Here is a 21205-nt window from a genome sequence, read left to right on the forward strand (position 1 = left end):
CCACAGAGTGTCCCCGCCCCCCACCAGCCATCCAGGAACACTCAGTGTCTACACAGAAAACCCTGACCCTGGGATGCAATGACCTTCATTTCTAAAGTGCCATGGCTGCTGCTAGGCCTGCTGACAGGACCACAGCAGGATCCTGGGAATCAGAGGAGGTGGAATGTGACAGGACCTGGGTGTCTCTCACTACGGCAGGGAGTTCGAGGCAGGAAGTTGGGCTCAGAAGTTTCCAGCCTAATAGGAACACACACATTTAGGTCAGGCCTCCATGGGTCAATAAAACCAACTATTAGGGAAAGAAGTTTCTGTTCCAAAGTAAACTGCTTATTTAAGAAGAGCTGCCTGGAGATAAAAGCAACAGTCCTTTTCTTTTTATAAAGAATTGTTTCTTTTTTTAAACCTCACCCGAGGATATGTTTATTGATTTAAGGGAGAGAGGGAGAGAGGGATGGAGGGAAAAAGGGAAAGGGAGGGAGGGAGGGAGAATGAGAGAGAGAGAGAGAGAGAGAGAGATTGATCAGCTGTTTCCCATACACACCCAGACTTGGGATTGAACCCAGAACCTAGGTATGTGCCCTGACCAGAAATCAAACCCGCAACCTTTCAGTGTCCGGACAACATTCCAACCGACTGAGCCACCTGACCAGGGCCAACAGTCCTTTTAAAAAAGATTAAATGGACAAGCAAAAACAGCACTCCAGTTTAAAACACTTTGAGGCTAACATCTTCATTATGCAAAAATCAGTATTTTTGAGGCTGAGGCTCTGGGGAGATGAGAAATATGGAATCAAATGCAAAGCAATGAAGAACTTTCCAGAAAGCAGGCACTTTTACACAGACATTCTGACTCAGGCACTGTGGCCAAGTAATTCTCCACCGCATGACCGGGTCAGCCTCTCACAGCGATCACAACCAGAAATGTAAAATTTTACTTACGAATGTCTCGAAAATGGATAATGAGCCTGGCCACAAGAGAAAGGTATTCGTCCTAAAAGTAAAAACAGGAAGCAGTTTAATCCCAGATGAAGAAGTGAAGCCGTGTGCTCCCCTCCCCTCCCCTTGCACTCCTGTGCCACCAAGCTGAGGTCTCTTCCTGAAAGGCTGCTGGGCTGAGGCCCACCCAACGCTCTGCCCAGCTGGGCCTCCTCTGGAATCTGGCTCTCAGAGAAAGGCTGTCAGTGCTCAGCTACAGGAGGCCAACACAAGGCACCGAGAAACAGAAAAACAAGAGACTTCAAACTGCTGCTCCTTCCACCTTGCTGTAAACGCTTAACCTAGAGGGCCAAGCGCCAGCTCAGGCACCCCTCTTTTCACAGCAGGGAGAGTAGGTCCAGTGGGGACGAGGGGCTGTCCTAAGGTCACAAGGCATCTCAGAAGCAGTCATGGGCGGGCCGCCTTTGTCTCTGCACTATTTGTATCGAAGTACTTTCGTTTTTAATACCCAGCCTGTTGCTTTTTCACTGCTGACGTCACACTTACATGCAAATCTGGATGTTTGCCCCTGGCTGTGCTTTCGGAGATCCCTGTTAATCTGATTTACTGCACAGGCAAGGGAGAGGACACAGGGCACTCAAGGGTGGCAGGTGAAGGCCACGGCCGGCCGAGGGCCCTCTTTGTCCTAGCTGCCGTGTTTCTGGAACTGCTCAGCAGGGCCTGCCTTCCACCAATTGTACTCTTTGCAACCAAGGACACTCACTACCGGGTGTTTCACGGAAATCACTAATGTGAGTTTGTCCTGTAGTGAACAAGGGGATGCCTGAGTTAAACTCTTATTTCCCATAAGCTGTACATCCTTCCCTTCTCAAAATGCCCATCCTTCCATCAAGGCAGCCCCAAAAGGGCAAAGCCTTCACCACGCCCTGTTGTGCTCACATGACCCTCCTCTCCTAAGTCACTGAGATGAGCGTCCACTTGGCAGCAGACTGGTGAGATGATAATTAGGACCAGACATAGCACCTGTGGTGGTACTGCCCTGGGACACACACCTGTGAGCCCAGGGACAGACAGTGAACCTGTCATAAGACTACTTCCAGGGAAAAGAAAATGAAAGTGGTCTCAAGATGAATGTAAAACTATAAGCACACTTTGTAAATCTTTATTATCCTCCATCTATCTCCAAACTTCACCCCACCACTTTTTTCAGCCAGGGGAAATCAACAGAGGAAACTACGAGGGGGAAAGGCCTTGGGGGGGGGGGCGGGGTGAGGAAGCAAAGCTGTGGTCATAAATAAGCACACCTAAGGAGGCAGGTACTGAAAGAGAGTGAGTCTCTATTGGAGCAATGGGCACTTAGGAGGTTGTCAACACCACCAATTTCCGGTAGGAAAGACAATGTGCTGGGAGTGAAGGGGTCACTGGTGTCAGGGCTCCTGCATGTGGCCCACCTACTGAGGCTGCTTCTTGAAGGGGGCAGTTTGGGGTGTGGATAACAATGAAGATGTGTGTGTGGAAGAGGCTAAAGGAAGCTCAGGAAACAAGGTGGCCAAGTATGAGAGGACTAGGACGGGGAGCTTGCCAGGTCAATATCTGATGACTCATTAGGACCTTGGACCATCTTTTAGGTGGGCAACATCCGTGTGTGTTTTTTAATCCTCACCCGAGGATATTTTGTTCATTGATTTTTAGAGAGAATGGAAGGGAAGGAGGAGGGAGGGAGGGAGAGAGAGAGAGAAAAGCATTGACGTGAGAGAAACACATCTCGATTGGTTGCCTCCATACATGCCCCAACTGGGCCGGGGGATTGAACCTGCAAGCCAGGTACGAGCCCTTGACTGGGAATTGAACCTGAGACCCCTCCGTCCACGGGCCATCGCTCTAACCACTGAGGAAAACCAGCCAGGGCAAGGGGGGTGGTATCTTTTTTTTAAGTTTTTAAAAATATTTTTATTGAGTTTAGAGAGGAAGGAAGAGGGAGAGAGAGATAGAAACATCAATGATGAGAGAGAATCATTGATCGGCTGCTTCCTGCAAGCTCCCTACTGGGGACCAAGCCTGCAACCCAGGCATGTGCCCTGACCAGGAATGGAACTGTGACCTCCTGGCTCATAGGTCGATGCTCACCACTGAGCCACATTGGCCAGGCAAGGTAAGCAATATCTTAAGAAAAGGTTGCGGTCTCCATTTCCAGTCAGGGCAAATACCTAGGTTGCAGGTTCGATGACCAGTTGAGGTACAATGATGTTTCTCTCTCATATCGATGTTTCTCTTTCTCTCTCCTCCCCCTTTCCTCTCTAAGATCAATAAACATATCCTTGGGTGAGGATTTAAAAAAAAAAGCAACCAGAGTCTTTTACTACGACATAAGATACAGTAAGTGGAGCTCAGGAGCATGTCCCCAAAGCCCTTCACATAGAACCAGGACCGTGGGCTCAGACCCAAGTGGGCAGATTCCACTACACAGCATTCCCAGCACCATTCCCTGGCCCAGAGCAGGGACACTGGCATGGTCTGCTCCTGGCTGAGGCTCCTCCACTGGTGGAGTGGAGACTCTCGGGACTAGATCAACGTGAGGAGGCCTGAGAGGGAGAGAGGAAGGGATGTGACCACTTGACAGGAGAAACAAGCATAGGACATAGTTAAGTCACACTGCTACCAAGGGGCTTTGCTTTCTTATGGATTAAACACATCTCCAAAATTCTTGCAAAGGCCAGGTTACTCAGGAACCACTAGGGTTTGCTGCAGGTCAGCTGCAAGCATTCTTTTCCACAGGAGACCCCGGATCTGAAACTCCACCTCCGATCTCTCCCAGGCTGGGGCTGTCATATCTCCAATCCTTAAATCTCTATCTGCAGGGCACTGACGTCCTGACCAACCTCCCCAGGTGTGAGAATTCCCGGCCCCCATCCAGGATAGGACATGGTACATCCTTCTACTACGAGGCACCAACCTCTCCAGGACTGCCCCAGGGTTCCAAGGTTAGGTCACCCCTTCTCTTTGGCCTCTTCCACCTCCCACTTTAGAAAAACAGAGAAATCACTCTTCCCCATCCTTTTCCCTCCTCTGAGGTCCCTCCCACCTTTTAAATTCTTTCACAGTCATTCTAATTGGGTCTCAGGTGGGAGAGACAGGTAACAAATATGCTGGGTGCCATCTGACCTAGAGAGTCTCCCCCCTACCCCACCCCCAATTCCCACTTGTGAGGAAGGGCCACACTGACAGTATGTGGTTCCATGAGGAACTTAAGCTGTAGTAAAAAGCTGGGAACCAGACAATATGTCTGACTCTGTAAAAAAGACAGGAAATTTCCAACACCTCTAATAAATCTCTCTCTTCCAAACAGGGCCTCATCTTAAGAGTTAGGGATTTAGAACCTGCTCAAACCAAGAAGATGTGGGACTGAAATTGTTAAGGTCTGGTATGTGGGCTGCAGAAAGGCAAAGGCTAAGACAGTGAGGGGGCTGCTGCCTGCCAGGTGCCCACTTTGGGACAGAAGCTTATTCCCCAGCTGCTGTGAGCCTCTGTGGTAGTCTCCCACTTTTTCTAAAGTGGGAGGTGGAAGAGGCCAAAGAGAAGGGGTGACCTCACCTTGGAATCCTGGGGCAGTCCTGGAGAGGTTGGTGCCTTGTAGTAGAAGGGTGTACCATGGCCGACAATCACTAGCCTCCCTGTACACACACACACACTGCTGCTCGCATCAAATGGTGGAGGCAATTCCAACTCCCCTGAACCTGCACTGGCCTTTAGTCAGGCCCTGCTCTATCTACGCAACGTCCCAGGACTTCCAAGGACAGGCAGCTTCCACTTCCTACTTCTTGGAAGCCAGCTGCCATGCAGGAAGAAGCCCAGGCTATGCTGCCAGAGACACTACATGGAGGGAAAACCAACGTGCAGACACGGGAGTGAAGCCTTATGGACCATCTGGCCCAGCAAAGCTGCCAGCTAGATGCAGCTACATGACAGGTCACACGTGAGAGCAGTAGAATGCGAGACAGGCAATTCCAATTGCCCCAATTCCTGACCCACAGAATCAGGAGAAGTAACTCACTGTTTAGGAAACCACCAATTTGGGGGTAGTTCGGTATGAAACGATAGATAAAAAATACTAAACCAGCAACTTCTGCATTTCAAAAGCTGAAATAGTTCAATAAGCCCTCAACAAAGCTCTTTTAATTATAATACAAATTAAAAACAATTAAAACATCCCATCCCCCAAATATTTACAAGTTATATATCTAATAAGAGACTGTATCCAAAATACATAAAGAACTCTAACAGTCTAACAATAAAAAGACCAAAAACCCAATTTAAAATCGGCAAAGGAACTGGCCTGTGGGGCTCAGTGGATGAGTGTCCATCTATGAACCAGGAAGTTATGGTTCAAATCCCAATCAAGGCATATGCTGGGATTGCGGGCTCGATTCCTGTGTGGGGAATCGAGTGTGGGGCGTGCAAGAGGCAGCCAATCAATGATATCAATGATTCTCTCTCATCATTGATGTTTCTGTCTCTTCTCTCTCTCTCCCTCTCCCTTCCTCTCTGAAATCAATACAAATATATATATATATATTTTAAAAATAGGCAAAGGATTGGAATAAACATTTCTCCAAATATACAAATGGCCAATACCACATGAATAGATGCCCCAAATCATTAGGCACCAGGGAAATGCAAATCAAAACTAATAACAAGTGCTGACGAGGAGTGAAGAAATCGGAACCGCATATACTGTTGATATAAATGAAAAATGACGCAGCTGCTTTGGAAAACAGTCTGACAATTTCTCAGAAGGTTAAACATCATTATCACATGATCCAGCAATTCCACTCTAGGTATATATCCAAAATAAATAAATAATTTGTACACAAATGTTCATAGCAGCATTATTCACAATAGCCAAAAGGTGAAAACAATGTCTATCAACTGATGAGTACATAAAATGTGGCATATCCACACAGTGAAATACTATTTGGCAATTAAAAGGAATAAAGTACATGCTACAACATGGTTGATGGATGAACCTTGAAAATATTATGCTAATGAAAGAAGTCAATCTCAAAAACATATATAATTGCATTTACATGAAAAGTTCAAAAAAGGCAAATCCATGCAATGGTAAGCAGGTAAGTGGTTGCCTAGGTCTAAAGGTCCAGGGCAAATGGAGAGTAACAGAATGGAAATGGAGTTTCTTTTAGAAAATGTTATAAAACTTAGATTCTGGTGATGGTGCAACAACTCTGTGAATATCCTAAGGATCACTGAATTGTACACTTTAAATGGTAAATTGCATAGTATATAAAGATATCAATAAAGTTATAAAAAAAAGAAAGAAAATGCTTATCACATATACCCAGGGCACAGAACCCTCCCTGCCCTGCCTCAAGAGCTCTTTCTTGCACTTATGTGTGCTCACAAACACACACTCACGTGCTCTGACCTTTAAGACCAAACTATATACACGGTGTTTGTTCTGGAACCTGCCTTTTCTAGCCAGTCATCTTTACCTTTCCATTTCACAAAATGTTCACCTCATCTAAACATTCAGACCATGCTCATATTTCCCCAATTGACCTCTAGGTATCTTGACAGTTGGTTTATCAAACCAGTATCCAGTCAAGGGCCATAACATCTGCTTTTAATTTGTGACACACAGCATGTCTTAGAGCTCCAACACCACACTCGGGCACAAGGTGCTCAGAGCACACCCAATGCATCAGAGGAGGGATTGGAGGTCAGGATCCAGGGCGGGTGTGATGCAGAACAAAAGCCCTCGGCGTCAGCCCCACCTTGCACAAACTGGCTAGCATTAGACGAGCAGCTTGGCTTCTCTGTGCCTATTCTGCTTCATGTTTACTAAAACAGCTCTGCCCCAGGGAGAGTGCACATATGGAAGGAGGTAGTCACAGAAGCCCAGGATGAGAGCTCACCCATTGGAAATCCTCCCCAACTACTCCACCGGTAATATTCCTACGTCTGGTTCCTCGATCAAGGCCTCAATCTCCACTAGCACCACCTCCATCACTTAACAAAAGGGGACAGAAACTCTTCTGGGCCCACATGTCACGACCATGTGGGGCTTAGGCTAGGGCTGACACTGAGAAGCTGGGGCCTGAATGAATGCCCTACAGGATTCATAGGTGCTAACCACAAATGGAAGATGCTGGTAGTGAGGTCTAGGGTCAGACTCTGGGACTGCATACTGGGAGTCCACCCAGTAACCTCCCTGTACTTACACCATAGACACACGGGAAGACCCACAGAGAGCTGCAGGCAAAGCTGATAGTGCCCATGATCAATCGTTGAGTAGCCACCCCTTTCCCACTCCCCAGGCAGAGGAGCTTCCAGGGTCTGCATCACACCCTTCCCTTCCTGAGCCTCTCTGCCGTGGGCTCCGCCCGCCTGGGCCTTACCCGGGTCTTGGCCTTCAGGAATACATGGCTCTCCATATCCTTGCTGGATTTACTGTGGGCCACACCAGCTTTTCTCATGGCATCCTCGCTGAAAGACAAAAGGAGAAGAGATGTTGACATCCTATGAGTCTGCTGCTGCAAGGTTCCTGGCCAGAAGCCCTGCACAGCAACTGCCCCTGGGTGGATGGAGCCTGTCCCCCAGCACACCAGCCTCACTGAGGGCCAGGAAAGGCAACAAGGGAGTGTGCTCAGCAGAGCAATGAAAGGCAGCTGAGAAAGGGAGGAAGAGGGCAGGGACACAACAAGGAAAGAACAGGAAAAGTGGTCACCACAAAGCAAAATAGGCACCCCTGGAAAGAGGGAGCAGAGGGGCCAGACCCTAGGGATAACTCACAATCAGCACAAAATACAGTGCACATTAGAAGGCTGAGTGGCCAGCCAGCCTCTATTTCCTGCCTTCTGAATGGCCTGGGTCCCCGCCAAACTCTGGCATTAAGAGTAGTGGGATCCCAGCTCCACTCTCTTTCTCTGTCAAACAAAGGGGCCACAACAAGTCATCTTTCAGTCCTTCCCAAGGCAAAGGTCCCTATGTGGGATATGCAGCTTTCCCCAGGTGGGACCCAGGAGATAAGCCCCAACTTCCAACAGCTTGAGGCTGGGGATGGAAGAAACAGACCACACATATGAGGAAAACATCTTGAAAGCACATTTGCCAATACATACAATAAAAGATGAGATCCTATCACACATTTTCATCATGCCGATGCTCTGCTGGGACAGAGCTATGAACATTAGCTAAGCTTACGCTCTCTTTGGATGGCAGCATGCGCACATGCATACACACACACACAAGAACACGTGCATTTGTTAGAAAGGAAGGGGCGTGTCAGGCTTGAGTTCCAAGGCCTGGCCCCTCTGCTCACAGACTGCCTTTTTCCCTGCAGGACAGGTCTCCCTGCCTATCTCCCAGCACTGGACCTACTGATAAACAAATGAACAAACATGTCAGGGCTCTGCTGCCTCACCCAAGTGCATTAAACAAACCCAGTCCAGCTGGTGCAAGAAAGCTTTCTGACCATTTCAAACGAAGAAACCCCAGGCTACTGAAAGAGTGTGCACATGGGGCTGCAGAATCAGATTTGTGATCCTTAAAGAAATCCCAGAAGAGAAGCTAAATGCTAAGAGATGGACAAGTCTGTGTTAATGTATAAAGAAAGATAAAATGATGCTGATCAACCATACCACTAGATAATTTATTTAACACGTGTGAGTCTGGGGTCTGTGCCCCGTCTGCTTCATTAAGCCTGCATAGGAGGCAGCAAAAGGTTCCTGCTGGCAAAGCACCCAAGGTGGAGCAGATGCACGCACAGGGAATATAAGACCAGGACCACAAGAAAAAGGTGAGAAAAATAATGCAGGAGGACAACACAAGAGCCAACTCAGAGGGAAGTGAGGCTGGCAGGCCAGGAGGACCCGGCACTCATGTGCTGAGATGTCACCTGGCATTAGGCTCTATGAGCATTTCCAACAAGAGAAAGGGCGTCTCACCTGCACCCCCCAGGATAATACGTGTTCCCCTTGCCACCTCCCGACAACAGTGTATGGCAAGCCCTGCCACAGAGCCTGGAACTAACAAGGTGACCAGAGGAGAGCAGTGGACACAGCAAAGGGGCATTTGCTGGTCAGCTGACTGGGTACAGAGTGGGGAGGCTTTGGGTAGAAAGTGAAGGCAGGAGCCACGGTATAAGCACAGAGAGGCAGAGAGGGGTGCTGAGGTCTCTGAAGATGAGACTGGTTACACAAATGGGCTCAGTGCCCAAGAGCAGCTATCCCCAAGGGCTTAGCCAGGCTCCTGGCTGGTTAAAAGCTGTCCTCCTGAACCGCTGGCTGGCCATCTTTTATAGGGTCAGCAGACTCACAGGCCCCACTGACACTGTGCATCTTAACTGCAGCAAAGACACCTGGCACATCCACAGAAGTAAGACTCAAACGCCAGCTTACTGTAATAGCTTTTAGGTGGGGGAACCTCACCAGGCCCAAAGGCACCAGATGCCAGGGGATCTGCTGGAGGAGCCCTATCCCATCCTGGTTAGGGCAACATCACAGATGACATGAACAGCATGGGCACCGGTTGCCAGTGACTTAGAGACTGAGGAGCACTGACAATACGGGAGGCCAGAAACAGGCATATCTTGACAAGCTGGAACAGACATCTTAACAATAGGAAATGAAACTGGGATACACGTCCAGTTCTGCCCATGAACCATGAAAGCGGCTGCGCCAGTACAGAGTTGAGGAGAAAGGCTGCTCCTTGGCCAGCACCAGGGCCCTGCGAGGCAGCACCATGCCTGTGTCATACACTTCTCCCCTCCACTGCTACACGCAGAGCCTGCCCAAACAGGTTGTGCGTGTTTGGTGGCTGAAGAATAAACAGGTGCCCTGAGCACTGTTTTCAGTTCTGCAAACCGTATTTTAAAAAATGTGTTTGCTCCTGTTTCTAGCTTGCAGATCATGCTCCATAACACAGAAGATAAGGCAAAAATATAAACCAGACAGTTATACTCTCTGCTAGTACCTTACATTCCCCCCCACTGGAGATGGCCTATCCTTTCCTATTCAGTCACCTCAACATTGTATCTGAGGCACCTGTCCATTATCTGGGTTTTAACTGCATGTCACACCACATTTCATACTTGTACTTAGGTGTGGTGTCCCTCCATTGCACTCAGGACCTAACATGCCCACTGTATGAGGCTGTCATTGGGACCCAGTCCCACGCTAGAGGAGCCCTGCAAAGGGGCAGAACTGGCTGCTTGCCAACCTCCCCAATCTCAGCTTTGCTGCTGTCCCAGAAGGCCTGCTGGAGCAGCTGGGCCTGAATGGCCACTCCTCAGTTTCCACCTCCAAAAAACAAAGCCCTTCCAGCAACCGTCCCTAAATGAAGGTAAACTACCATACAACAAGGAGATGGCCCCAAATATAAAGTGGTGGAGGTTCAGCCTCAGGAACTCAACTGAAAAGAACCAACAGGTCAAGGTGAGCTCTGCCCCACACAAGCAAGCCCCAGGTCTATGCCACCCACCTGGGGTAAGTCAGGCAGCAAAACCGGTGTCAGTTCACAAGGACAGACCCTAAATGGCCATCCTGTCACGTCCCAATACCAAAGCAGCCACCACCAAACCCAAGGCTGCTGGGGAGGCATTAGCACCATAACAGAAGGGCTCTGTCTGGTGGCTGCTGCCGGGGCCTAACCAGCCCTCTAAAATGAATGGAGGACTCGCTCTAGCCCAATGGTTGGCAAACCGCGGCTCGCGAGCCACAGCGGTTTGCTGCTCTGTTGACTAATGAGTTTGCCAACCACTGCTCTAGCCAATTTGGCTCAATGAACAGAGCATCAGCCAACGGACTGAAGGGTCCTGGGTTCGATTCCAGTCAAGGGAATGTACCTCAGTTGCAGGCTTGATCCTGCACCACAACTGCATGCAGGGGCAACCAATCGATGTGCTCTTTGTTTTTTTAAATATTTTATTGATTTTTTTACAGAGAGGAAGGGAGAGAGTTAGAAACATCGATGAGAGAGACATCTATCAGCTGCCTCCTGCACACCCCCCACTGGGGATGTGCCTGCAACCAAGGTACATGCCCTTGACCGGAATCGAACCCGGGACCCTTCAGTCCGCAGGCCGACGCTCTATCCACTGAGCCAAACCGGCCAGGGCTCGATGTGCTCTTTCACATCGGTGTTTCTCTCTCCCCTTCCTTTCCACTCTCTCTAAAAAAATAATTGGGAAAAATATCCTTGGGTTAGGATTAACAACAATGAAAAGTAAAATGAATGGAGGACTGACACCAGCTGAGAGCACATAGCTTCCTGCCTGCAACCTGGGCTCCACAAGCTCCCTCAGTCTAGCTTCCTCCTGGTTACCACAGCTATACCTGTCTGCCCAGTCAGGGTTCCACTGGTATCTGATTTAAACCAGAGCCTGCTGAGGGAGGACCAGATCCATCACACAGGCCCCATGAGCTCCTCCACCGGGGACTGGAGGAGGCCCTTACCCTGCCGGAGCAGAAGGCAGTGACACACCAAGAAAACACCCTGCAATCTTAGAATCACCCAGACCAAAAACCTGGGAAGCCCCTCTTCAGTTCCCAATTCTGACCTCCATTCCCTAAAGTTCAAATCCTCACCCCGTCTCTCCCTGAACCTGTGATGGTCCTCCCGCACAAGCCTGTCTCCAGGTCCCATTCTCCCCTCCCCTCCTGCCACCTCTGCCACCTCTCCAAGCCACATGCATGGCGGTATGTGTGGGGAGCAGCTCAGGCTATGTCCATGCCTACCTCAAGGCAGGCAGCCCCTCAGTTGAGGAGTCTGCTCCCTCGCCCACTCTGCTCAATAATATCCCGAGGCCCTGCTGCCTAGTACACTGCCCAACTATGCCACCAGCCGTGTGTGCTGGACCTCCAATTTCTCCCACAGGAGTATCCTCACTCCCTACTTCATGGTGGTCACTTCAACCACACCCGTGGCACCTCCTCTGTGGGAATTGCTAGCTTCCAGTCAGCCCCACTGTCCTATGAACACCTTGAGCGTAGAGGCTGTGGCAGCCACCTCTGTGTTAGCAGGCAGTAATCAGTCAGACAAAAATCAGCTATGTGTAACACAAGGAGTGGTTAACAGCATGTATTTCAATGAAGCATGATGTGCAGAAGCTGAGATTCAGTGTGGCAGGCACTAGGGAAACGAAACCTCGAACAAGCACATCGAGGCTGCAGAGGCCAGGGTGGACTGGAGAAAGCATATGCTGGGGCAGGCGGAAGTGCTGGCCAGCTGGACCTGGCAGGAAATAGAAAGAGGAGGAAGGGCCTGAGCTACAGAAATATACAGATCAGGGCTCGAATTCCAACCTGGCCACTCGCCAGCTCTAGGTCTTGGGAGAAGCATTCCATCCCCCAAGTGCGTCCTCTCCATAAATGAGCTGAAGGGACGGTGGCCAGGATAAAGGGAAGTGTTCAGCAGGGCCCAGCCTCAGCACGTCCTGCTCTTCCTCACCTTTCCCGTGACTCCAAATTGGAAAACTCAACTGGAACACAGTCCTAGTCCTTGTAATCTGAATCGGTGCAGGATAACGCAAAAAGCCAGCAAACTGCGTGCTTGGGAAGGTATGCATGAACATATGCTCAAAGTGTGCTAATACCCCAGTCCTCCCCCTCACAAGCCCTCCCCACAGCTGGTGACCCTGGATAAGGTACCACCTTGTAGAGCCTGCATTCCTCATCTGCAGAGAGAAGATGGTGACAGTGCCCACCTCACAGGGCTGTTCTAAGGATTACAAAAACATCATCCAGCACTTGGCACACAAGAAGCACTAATGTGTGTTGAATAAATCAGTCAGAAAACAGTCCACCTCACTGCACAGTAAGACTGCATCTCAAAGTACCTCCAATAAGTAATAATATTTGTGTCTCCTTCCTAGAAGATGACAGCAGTGAGTGTGTGCAGCTCCCTCAGGCAGAGCTATTCCCACTGGAACCCTGAACCACTTGGAAATGTGCCCCTTGGGTGCCCAGCTCCATGGCCCCTGTGGGCTGCTCATTTCTTAAGAAGGGCCTTCACATATCCTTCCCTGCCCTCTAGCTGCCAGACCCTCCCCCCGTCCACACTCCATTCCTCACGGCGCTGATTCACACGCACAGGCCCTCTCACCTCTCATGAGGTCACCCTCTTCAATGCTGCCCTCTTTCCAGGTTTAAACTTCTTTTCTGATTGCTGAGAGAATGGTTGAATTCCCAGGAGAGTGAGCTCCTCTGGTCTCCTGCTGGTATCGAAAGCAGATTTCTTTCCTCCCTGGATCACCCTCCTGACCTCAGGTGCACAGGACACCTTCTGCCCAGCCATCCATGTGACAGACTTTCATTCTGCCCAGAGGAAACTTCTCCTGATCTGAGAACCACAATATCTATCAACCCACTGACTTATCATGGGGCAGGAGTTTTTGCGAGCCCCATCCGCCCTCCAAGAGAAGCCTCCTGGTGAACTGCCACCTACCTGCTTGTGGGACAGGAGCTCAAAGCTCATATTGTAACCCTTGACCCTGTGTAAAACTCCAATCATAAAAGTAGCATATAAAAAAAAAATGTAGCAGATGACAACAAGAGAATAGTTATACAACAGTGAGATGAGGAAGGCTTTCCTAAGCACATTACCAAAAGTAGACACCATATGGGAGACCTGGGGTGGGGATGGGCTATAAGGGGTCAATGGAAGAAAAAAGGGGACATATGTAACATTTTCAATAAAAATTTTAAAAAAAGAATTATATAAAAAAAAGTAGACACCATAAAGGGGGAAAGATTTTGCCAGATTAAAAAAGATTTCTAGCATGCTTTTACCAACTATCTACAAGAGAATCAAGAACAGATGCCCTGATAATCCAGGCCCTCGGCAGCTCAAGCTCAGCCCAGATATTTGAAGGGTGAGGCTCTGGCAGCCCTGCTTCCTTTCCGGGGTGTTCAGAGAAGTGCCCATCCCACCCTCACCCCCAACCTGTGCAATGGCCTGCATGTTTGGGGGCAAGCTCCCAGCACTTGTGGGGCAGCCCAGGGGTGCTCTATGTTTGGTAAGGCACAGCTCAGGCCAGCATAAAAAAGAACTGCCTCACCCTCCCTAAATGCCAGCTGGGCACATCCGCCCAGCTCTAGCTCCAAGGAATTCCCTGAGCCCACCTTCAGGAGACGGGCCAGGAAGTAAGTGAAGATACACTGGAAGGAAAGCAAATCACCACACCGGCACTAAGAGGGAAATACAACCTTGACTGATTCTTGTCACATCTATGGGTTTCATATTTTCAATTCAGAAAGGATCTGTTTTTCACTGTAATTTTGCCCTAGCTGGTTTGGCTCAATGGATAGAGCATCGGCCCACAGATCAAAGGATCCTGGGTTTGATTCCAGTCAAGGGCATGTACCTTGGTTGCAGGCTCCTCCCCGACCCAGGTCCTTGTCAGGGGAGAGCAGGAGGCAACCAAACGATCGATGTCTCTCACATCGATGTTTTTCTCTGTCTTTCCCTCTCTTCCACTCTCCCTAAAAATCAATAAAAAATATCTTCAGACGAGGATTAACAAAACAAAACAAAAAAGAAATATTTTTTTCTTTTTGGTTTGTTCCCCCCAAATATTATACTCTCTTAGGGGCCAAATTTTTTTGAAATCAGGAATTTATTTTGAGAACAGAATGATAAAGGACCAGTCACAATGAAAAATATATAGTTCCAAATGTAATAAATGTTCTGGCTTCCTGAAAAGAGGAACTCTTATCTGCAAAAGAACAAAGCCATATGAGGGGTGAGGTACTTGACTTAAATTAAGCTAGCTTAAATCACAATCCAAATAAATACATTCCCCACAACAAATGAGGAACTGAACCCACACATCTAATTTTGTTCTACCCCAAAACACCACTAAAATCACAGAAAAATAAATTTTGTTTTTCCCTAACACAAATTCACAAAGATGGGAAGAATGGGAGTGGTGGCCCCAACACTTTTGGAGGCTGAAAAGCTGGTTGATGGCCAAGTGGTAATGGACACAGCAAGCCAACCAAGAAAGCGAGACTGAGAGACAACCAGGTGACAGCCCGGGTATTCGCATGGCCCAGGACCAAGGGGGAATGGAAGGATTCCTTTGTGAAAGACACCCCCATATCCCTTCCCCCACTTACACTGTCAGGTTAGCACCTTCACATCAAGAAGCCACTAGAGAGGTATTCTTCGAAAAAGCATAAAATAGAAAATCCTTGGACTAGATAGAGGGTCCACCCACCCCGTGGAGAAGGGACGGGGAGATAATGAAAGAGTGGACTGCATGCCCATCCGAATGACTAGATCCACACTAACTGCTGAGACCACCCACTCACCTGCCCACCTGCCTGCAGCCTCCTCCCGTGCATGCTGGCACCCAGGCCTTCACCTCAGCCCAGCATTTGGAAGATCATATTCTAGAAGAAAGACTCAGAGAACCAGAAGCTACATGAGCCTCCAGTATGTGCAGCGTCCACTCACCTTCACAGTGTCCCCTCTCTTGGAGTGAGCAGCCAACCAAGGGCTCCCAGACATCCCAATGTGGCAGATAAAGACCCCACGAGAAATGTTACTTGGAGCTATCAGAAACTCAACAGGAAGAAGGAAATATCAAGAAATTATCTTTATTATTCATATAGAAAAGACATTGCATCTACTTAACAACAACAGGATGCCATAAAATAGAAAAAATCAGATTACAAAAACAAAGCATTCTTATAAATAAAAACATGTTACAGTGAAAAGTCAGAGATAAAATTAAGGAAATCTCCCAAAGAGCAGAGCTAAAAGACGAAGAGATGGGTAACAGCAGATATAAAATCAAGAAAATGGGCCAGCCCTGACTGGTCTGGCTCAGTGAATAGAGTGCCGGCCCGCGGACTGAAAGGTCCCGGGTTCGATTCCGGTCAAGGGCATGTACCTTGGTTGCGGGCACATCCCCAGTAGGGAGTGTACAGGAGGCAGCTGATGGATGTTTCTCTCTCATCGATGTTTCTAACTCTCTCTCTCTCTCCCTTCTCCCTGTAAAAAAAAAAAAAAAAAATCAATAAAATATATTAAAAAAAAAAAGAAAAGAAAAGAAAATGGGCCAGGCCGGAGTGGCTCAGTTGGTTGAGTGTAGTCCTGTACACTGAAAGGTTGCTGGTTCGATTCCCAGTTAGAGCACATATCCAGGTTGCGGGTTCAATCCCTGGTCAGGACACATACAAAGGCAACCAATCAATGTCTCTCTCTCTCTCTCTCTCAGCATGTCCTTGGGTGAGGATTAAAAAAAAAAAAAAGATAAAGAAAATGGTTCTGGATGGTATGGGTCAGTGGTTGAGCGTCAACCCTTGAACCAGGAGGTCGATTCCCAGTCAGGGAACATGCAGGAGACAACCATTCGATGATCTCTCTCATCATTGATGTTTCTCTTCTCTTTCTCCCTCTCTCTGAAATCAATAAAAACATATTTAAAAAAGAAAATGGTCCAAAGGGCCAACATTCAAACACTGGAAAGAGTGAGCATAGGAAATGGAGGGAATTAGATTCCCATGAAATGACTCAAAGGAGCCCTGACTGGTTTGGCTCAGTGGATAGAGCATAGGCCTGCGGACTGAAGGGTCCCAGGTTCGATTCCGGTCAAGGGCATGTACCTTGGTTGTGGGCACATCCCCGGGGGGGTGCAGGTGGCAGCTGATCGATATTTCTCTCTCATCGATGTTTCTAACTCTCTATCCCTCTCCCTTCCTCTCTGTAAAAAATCAATAAAATATATATATTTTTAAAAATGAATCAAAGGAACCTTCCAAGGCAAGTCACCAAGAGGCACTGGCCATCACAACAGCAGCACTGGAAACAAGAAAGCAGTGAAATGGGACGTGCTTTTCAATCCTTGAGGAAGTACTTCCAACCTAGAAGTCCATATGCATGCAAACTGCCACAGCCTGCAGAAACTGAATTCCCATGAGCACTTTCTCCAGAACAAAGGAGTGAACCAAAAAGAACAAGGCACAGGATACATAAAAGGAGACCCAACACCAGAGTCATGCAGCCATGCAACTTGAGACACAAGCACACTGAGGGCTATCCTCACCACACCTCTGGCCACTGCCGGTGAGGGCTCCGGAAGGGAAGTCCAGGGGAAAAGCTGGAACTAACAGCCTGCCAGCACTGAGCACAGGGGTAACTGACCGAGAGACAACTAGAAGATATGAGAAGAGTTAACCACAGGTACACAGAAAACCAGGCACATTTTAAGAAGGCAATTTTTTCTGGGAGAGAAAAACAAACATCACAGTATGCCAATATGCTCAGCTGTGAATATCATTTGTGTAGGCATAAAACATAAGCATTCATTACCCATTTAGCCAGAAGGTAAAACACTGGCAGGCCAAGAGAGAAGAGGAGATAACGACCGTGTAATGGGAGCTATACAGAAAGTCAATAGATAATTCATAGAACTCATAAACGGGATGACTCAAGAGAGAGAAAGCACATGCACATTACTTAGAGTCACAAGAATACACTAGAAGAAAGAAGAGTCACAGGGGAGGGACTTCCTGAGTAGGGAACCACCATGATTTTTTTTTAAAGACATTTTTATTGATTTTTAGAGAGAAAGGGAGAGGAATAGAGAGATAGAAACATCAATGAGAGAGAAGCATTGATCAGCTGCCTCCTGCACACCCCATATTGGCAATCGAGCCTACAATCCAGGCATGTGCCCTGACTGGGAATCGAACTGGTGACCTCCTGGTTCCTGAGTCAACACTCAACCACTGAGCCACACCAGCCGGGCCATGAGATATATATATATAATATTTTAGAGAGAGGGAAAGAGAGAGAGAAACATTGATGAGAGAGAAACATCAACATTGATCAGCTGCCTCCTTGGATACACCCCACTGGGGACTGAGTCCTCAGCCCAGGCATGTGCCCTGACCGGATATCAAACCAGCAACCTCTTGGTGCATGGGCTGATGCTCAACCACTGAGCCACACTGGCTGGGCAATTTTTTGACTTTTAACATTTATGTGCATATATCATTTTGTTAAAATAAAAAGTAATTAAAAGTTAAATGATTCACCTAAAAAAGTGTGCCACAGAGAAATACTGCCATAGAGAAATACTTAATGAACCCCAGCTACCCTCTGTCCTGGCCCGATGGCTCAATTGTTTACAGCATTGTCCTGATATGAGAAAGTTGAGAGTTCCATCCCCAGTCATGGCACATACAAGAAGCAACCAATGAATGCATGAATAAGTGGAACAACAAATTGATGTTCCTTTCCCTCTCTCAAAGCAATAAAAAAGAAAAGATAGGGGGGAAAAACTTTAAAAAAAAATGTCTCCCTCACCCATCTAAACCATTACTCTGTCAACATGGAGACAGGAAGCTTCCATTTCATCAGCAATTTTGACCTCCAGGAGTGCCCTGAAAAGCCTACCTACCACACATTCACTTCACAGGTCTCCCAGTGGGCTGCTTAGTCTGAGTCCAGTCAGAAAGATAACTGGCAAAGTAATCTTCCCACCATCCCCACACACCTGAGAGGTACCTCACCATACCCACAGTCGGAAAAGCCCCTTCTTTGGCCTCCACCATGCAAGACGTTTCAGGCTAGCCAAGCAACCTTCACCAGGTCCACAAATAACTACAGAGCAGCCTCCTTGCACCTCTGTTGGTGTTCTCCCATTTTGCAACAGGTAGTGATTTAGTGCATCAGGGTCCAAATGGCTTCATCTTGGAGGCAGGAAAAAATGAGACACGGTCACCAGCAGTAACCAAAGCAAACATCTGGCCTTGACAGGGAGGGAGCCCTTCTAAACCTCACAGGTAGCTGGAAACATGTTGGCCGAACTGTAGCCCGGACTGCAACGTCTTCCTTTTCTTTGCTAGCACACTTCTGCATTCTGGTTCTCTGGCCTTTTAAAGGACCATAAAAGTGTTTTGTTTTGTTTTTATTCCCATCCAAGAATATGTGTTTCTAAAAAATTGCTTTTATTATTTATTGGATAGGGGAGAGGCAAAGAGAAACATCAATGTGAGAGAGAAACATCGATTGGTTGCCTCCAGCACACCCGCCCCCCAACCAGAGATCGAAACTGCCACCTTTTAGTATATGGGACAACACTCCACACTGGCCAGGGCTTTTTAAATGGACTTTAGAGAGAGAGGGAGAGGGAGGGAGGGGAGAGAGAGAGAGAAATATCAACGTGAAAGAGGGAAACATCGATCAGTTGCCTTCTGTACGCACCCGGACTAGGGATCAAACCCTCAACCTAGGTATGTGCCCAGACTGGGAATTGAACCCTCAACCATTTTGGTATACGGATGACGCTCCAACCAACTGAGCCATCTGGCCAGGGCAAAAGTGTTTTTTAACAAGATAAAAATATGTATTTCAGAAGTTAACCACCTACCTATATGTAGAAAAGGGTATTTTAGTCTTGTAAAAATAAACTTTTTAATCATAAAAACACAAGAAACTTAAAACATTTTCTCTTCACAATTAAAACATTTCCTCTTCACAATTACTTTCGTTTTAAGTATTACAATTTCTGCTTTCAAGATTTTTCAATTCCCAATGAACTGTATCTATGAAAGAATTACACCTAAAGAAGACAACACAGTCTGCCTGGCCGGAGCGTTGACCCATGAACTAAGAGGTCACCAGTTCGATTCCCACCTAGGTTGTGGGCTCGATCCCCAGTAGGAGGCATGCAGGAGGTAGCCGGTCAATGTTTCTATCTCTCTAGCCCTCTTCCTTCCTCTCTCTCTAATTTAAAAAAAAAAAAAAAACACAAAAAAAACCATGGAAGACACCACTGGACTTAAAAGGGCATGTTGTTATTCATGTTGTTATTTCATTGAGCTAGTTCAGAAGACTACCCAAGCTTCTCTAAGGTTTGGCCTCAAAAGAACCAGGAGGCCTCTTGATCCCTGTCCAGGCACTGGCCTCTGGGCTCCAGGCCTGGAACCACTCTAGCTCCCCCAGTCCCAGCCCCAAGCATGTCCCACTCACTATCAGGCAACCACGTAGAATGGTTGACACTCTCTGCCAACCCAACAATTTATTAAAATGCTTGTCTCACATGATTTTGTGGTATTTGGGAGTGGAGAGAAAGCCTATCTTTTAAAGATCTGCACACAAGTATTGGCATTTGAAATCATACAGTGTCTGGGATGTGATTTCAAACAGTCAGGAAGGGGTGGGGAGGGATAGGTAAAACAATGACCATGTGTTGTTAACTCTGGAAGTAAATGGGAGACATTTTTCTATTATCTCTATTGCTGTGAATGTTTGGAAAAGTACGTAATGGAGCTTTTAACAATAAGTAAAATGCTCACGTCAAATATGCAGGATGACTGTGAAGAGGAGACTAGAGGAGGCTTATCTCCAAGAGTGCTCCCCAGTCACCCTGGCTGGACGATTCAGTGGGTTGGAGCATTGTCCTGTACACCAAAAGGCTGTGGGTTTGACTCCCGGTCAGAGCACATACCTAGGTTGTGGGTTCGATCCCCAGTCAGGGCAAGTATGGGAGGCAACCAATTGATGTTTCTCTCTCACATCTCTCTCTCTCTCCCTTCCTCTCTCTCTTAAATCAATTTTTAAAAACAAAGAAAAAAATCCTCGGGCCCTAGCAGGTTTGGCTCAGTGGAAAGAGCATCAGCCTGTGGACTGAAAGGTCCTGGGTTCGATTCTGGTCAAGGGCACATACCTCGGTTGCAGGCTCCTCCTGGCCAGGGCCCTGTTCAGGGCATGTGCAGGAGGCAAGCAATCGATGTGTTTCTCTCACATCCACATCAATATTTCTCCCTGTCTTTCCCTCTCTCTTCCACTCTCTCTAAAAATCAATGGAAAAATATCCTCAGGTGAGTATTAAAAAATAATAATAATAAAATCAATGGAAAAACATCCTCGGGTAAGGATGTGTCTTTCTCCTCCCTTCTTCCTGCATGTATGTACAAACAAAACACACACAAAGGGGGAAAGGGCATGTGCTGGGGGGCAGGAGCGGGCGGGGAGAGGTAAATGGGAGAAAAAGGAGATATATGTAATACTTTCAACAATAGTTTAAACACACACACACACACACACACACGCACACACAATCGCCAAATGTATAGCTTCTTTCCTTATAGTTTCACTCCTCCTAAATCATTCTTTCCATTCCTGTTGTGACTGCATTGAGTGGGTATCAAATTTGAGTGTACATTTAAAATCAACAGGGTGCTAGTTATGTAGACAGGTTCCCTGACAATGCCAGGTGTTGGCAAGGATGTCCAAAACT

General features: G+C 47.6%; 1 protein-coding gene across 9 annotated transcripts in view; it reads right to left on the reverse strand.

The window, feature by feature from the left end:
* The window catches only part of MED15 (mediator complex subunit 15), a 62843-nt gene that overhangs the window by 31012 nt on the left and 10626 nt on the right, over positions 1 to 21205 (reverse strand). For 8 of the 9 annotated variants that reach the window (XM_080650231.1, XM_080650230.1, XM_080650227.1 and 5 more), the window contains exons 2-3: positions 7350 to 7437; positions 940 to 991 (exon numbers count right to left, since the gene is read on the reverse strand). In XM_080650231.1, coding sequence (XP_080506357.1) covers positions 940 to 991; positions 7350 to 7437 — 140 coding nt within the window. The remainder of the gene's footprint in view (positions 1 to 939; positions 992 to 7349; positions 7438 to 21205) is intronic. The other variant, XM_080650229.1, reaches the window with a different exon arrangement.

The sequence above is a fragment of the Plecotus auritus genome, assembly GCF_963455305.1.
Source record: "Plecotus auritus genome assembly, chromosome: 13".
In the NCBI taxonomy this organism is placed as follows: Eukaryota; Metazoa; Chordata; class Mammalia; order Chiroptera; family Vespertilionidae; genus Plecotus; species Plecotus auritus.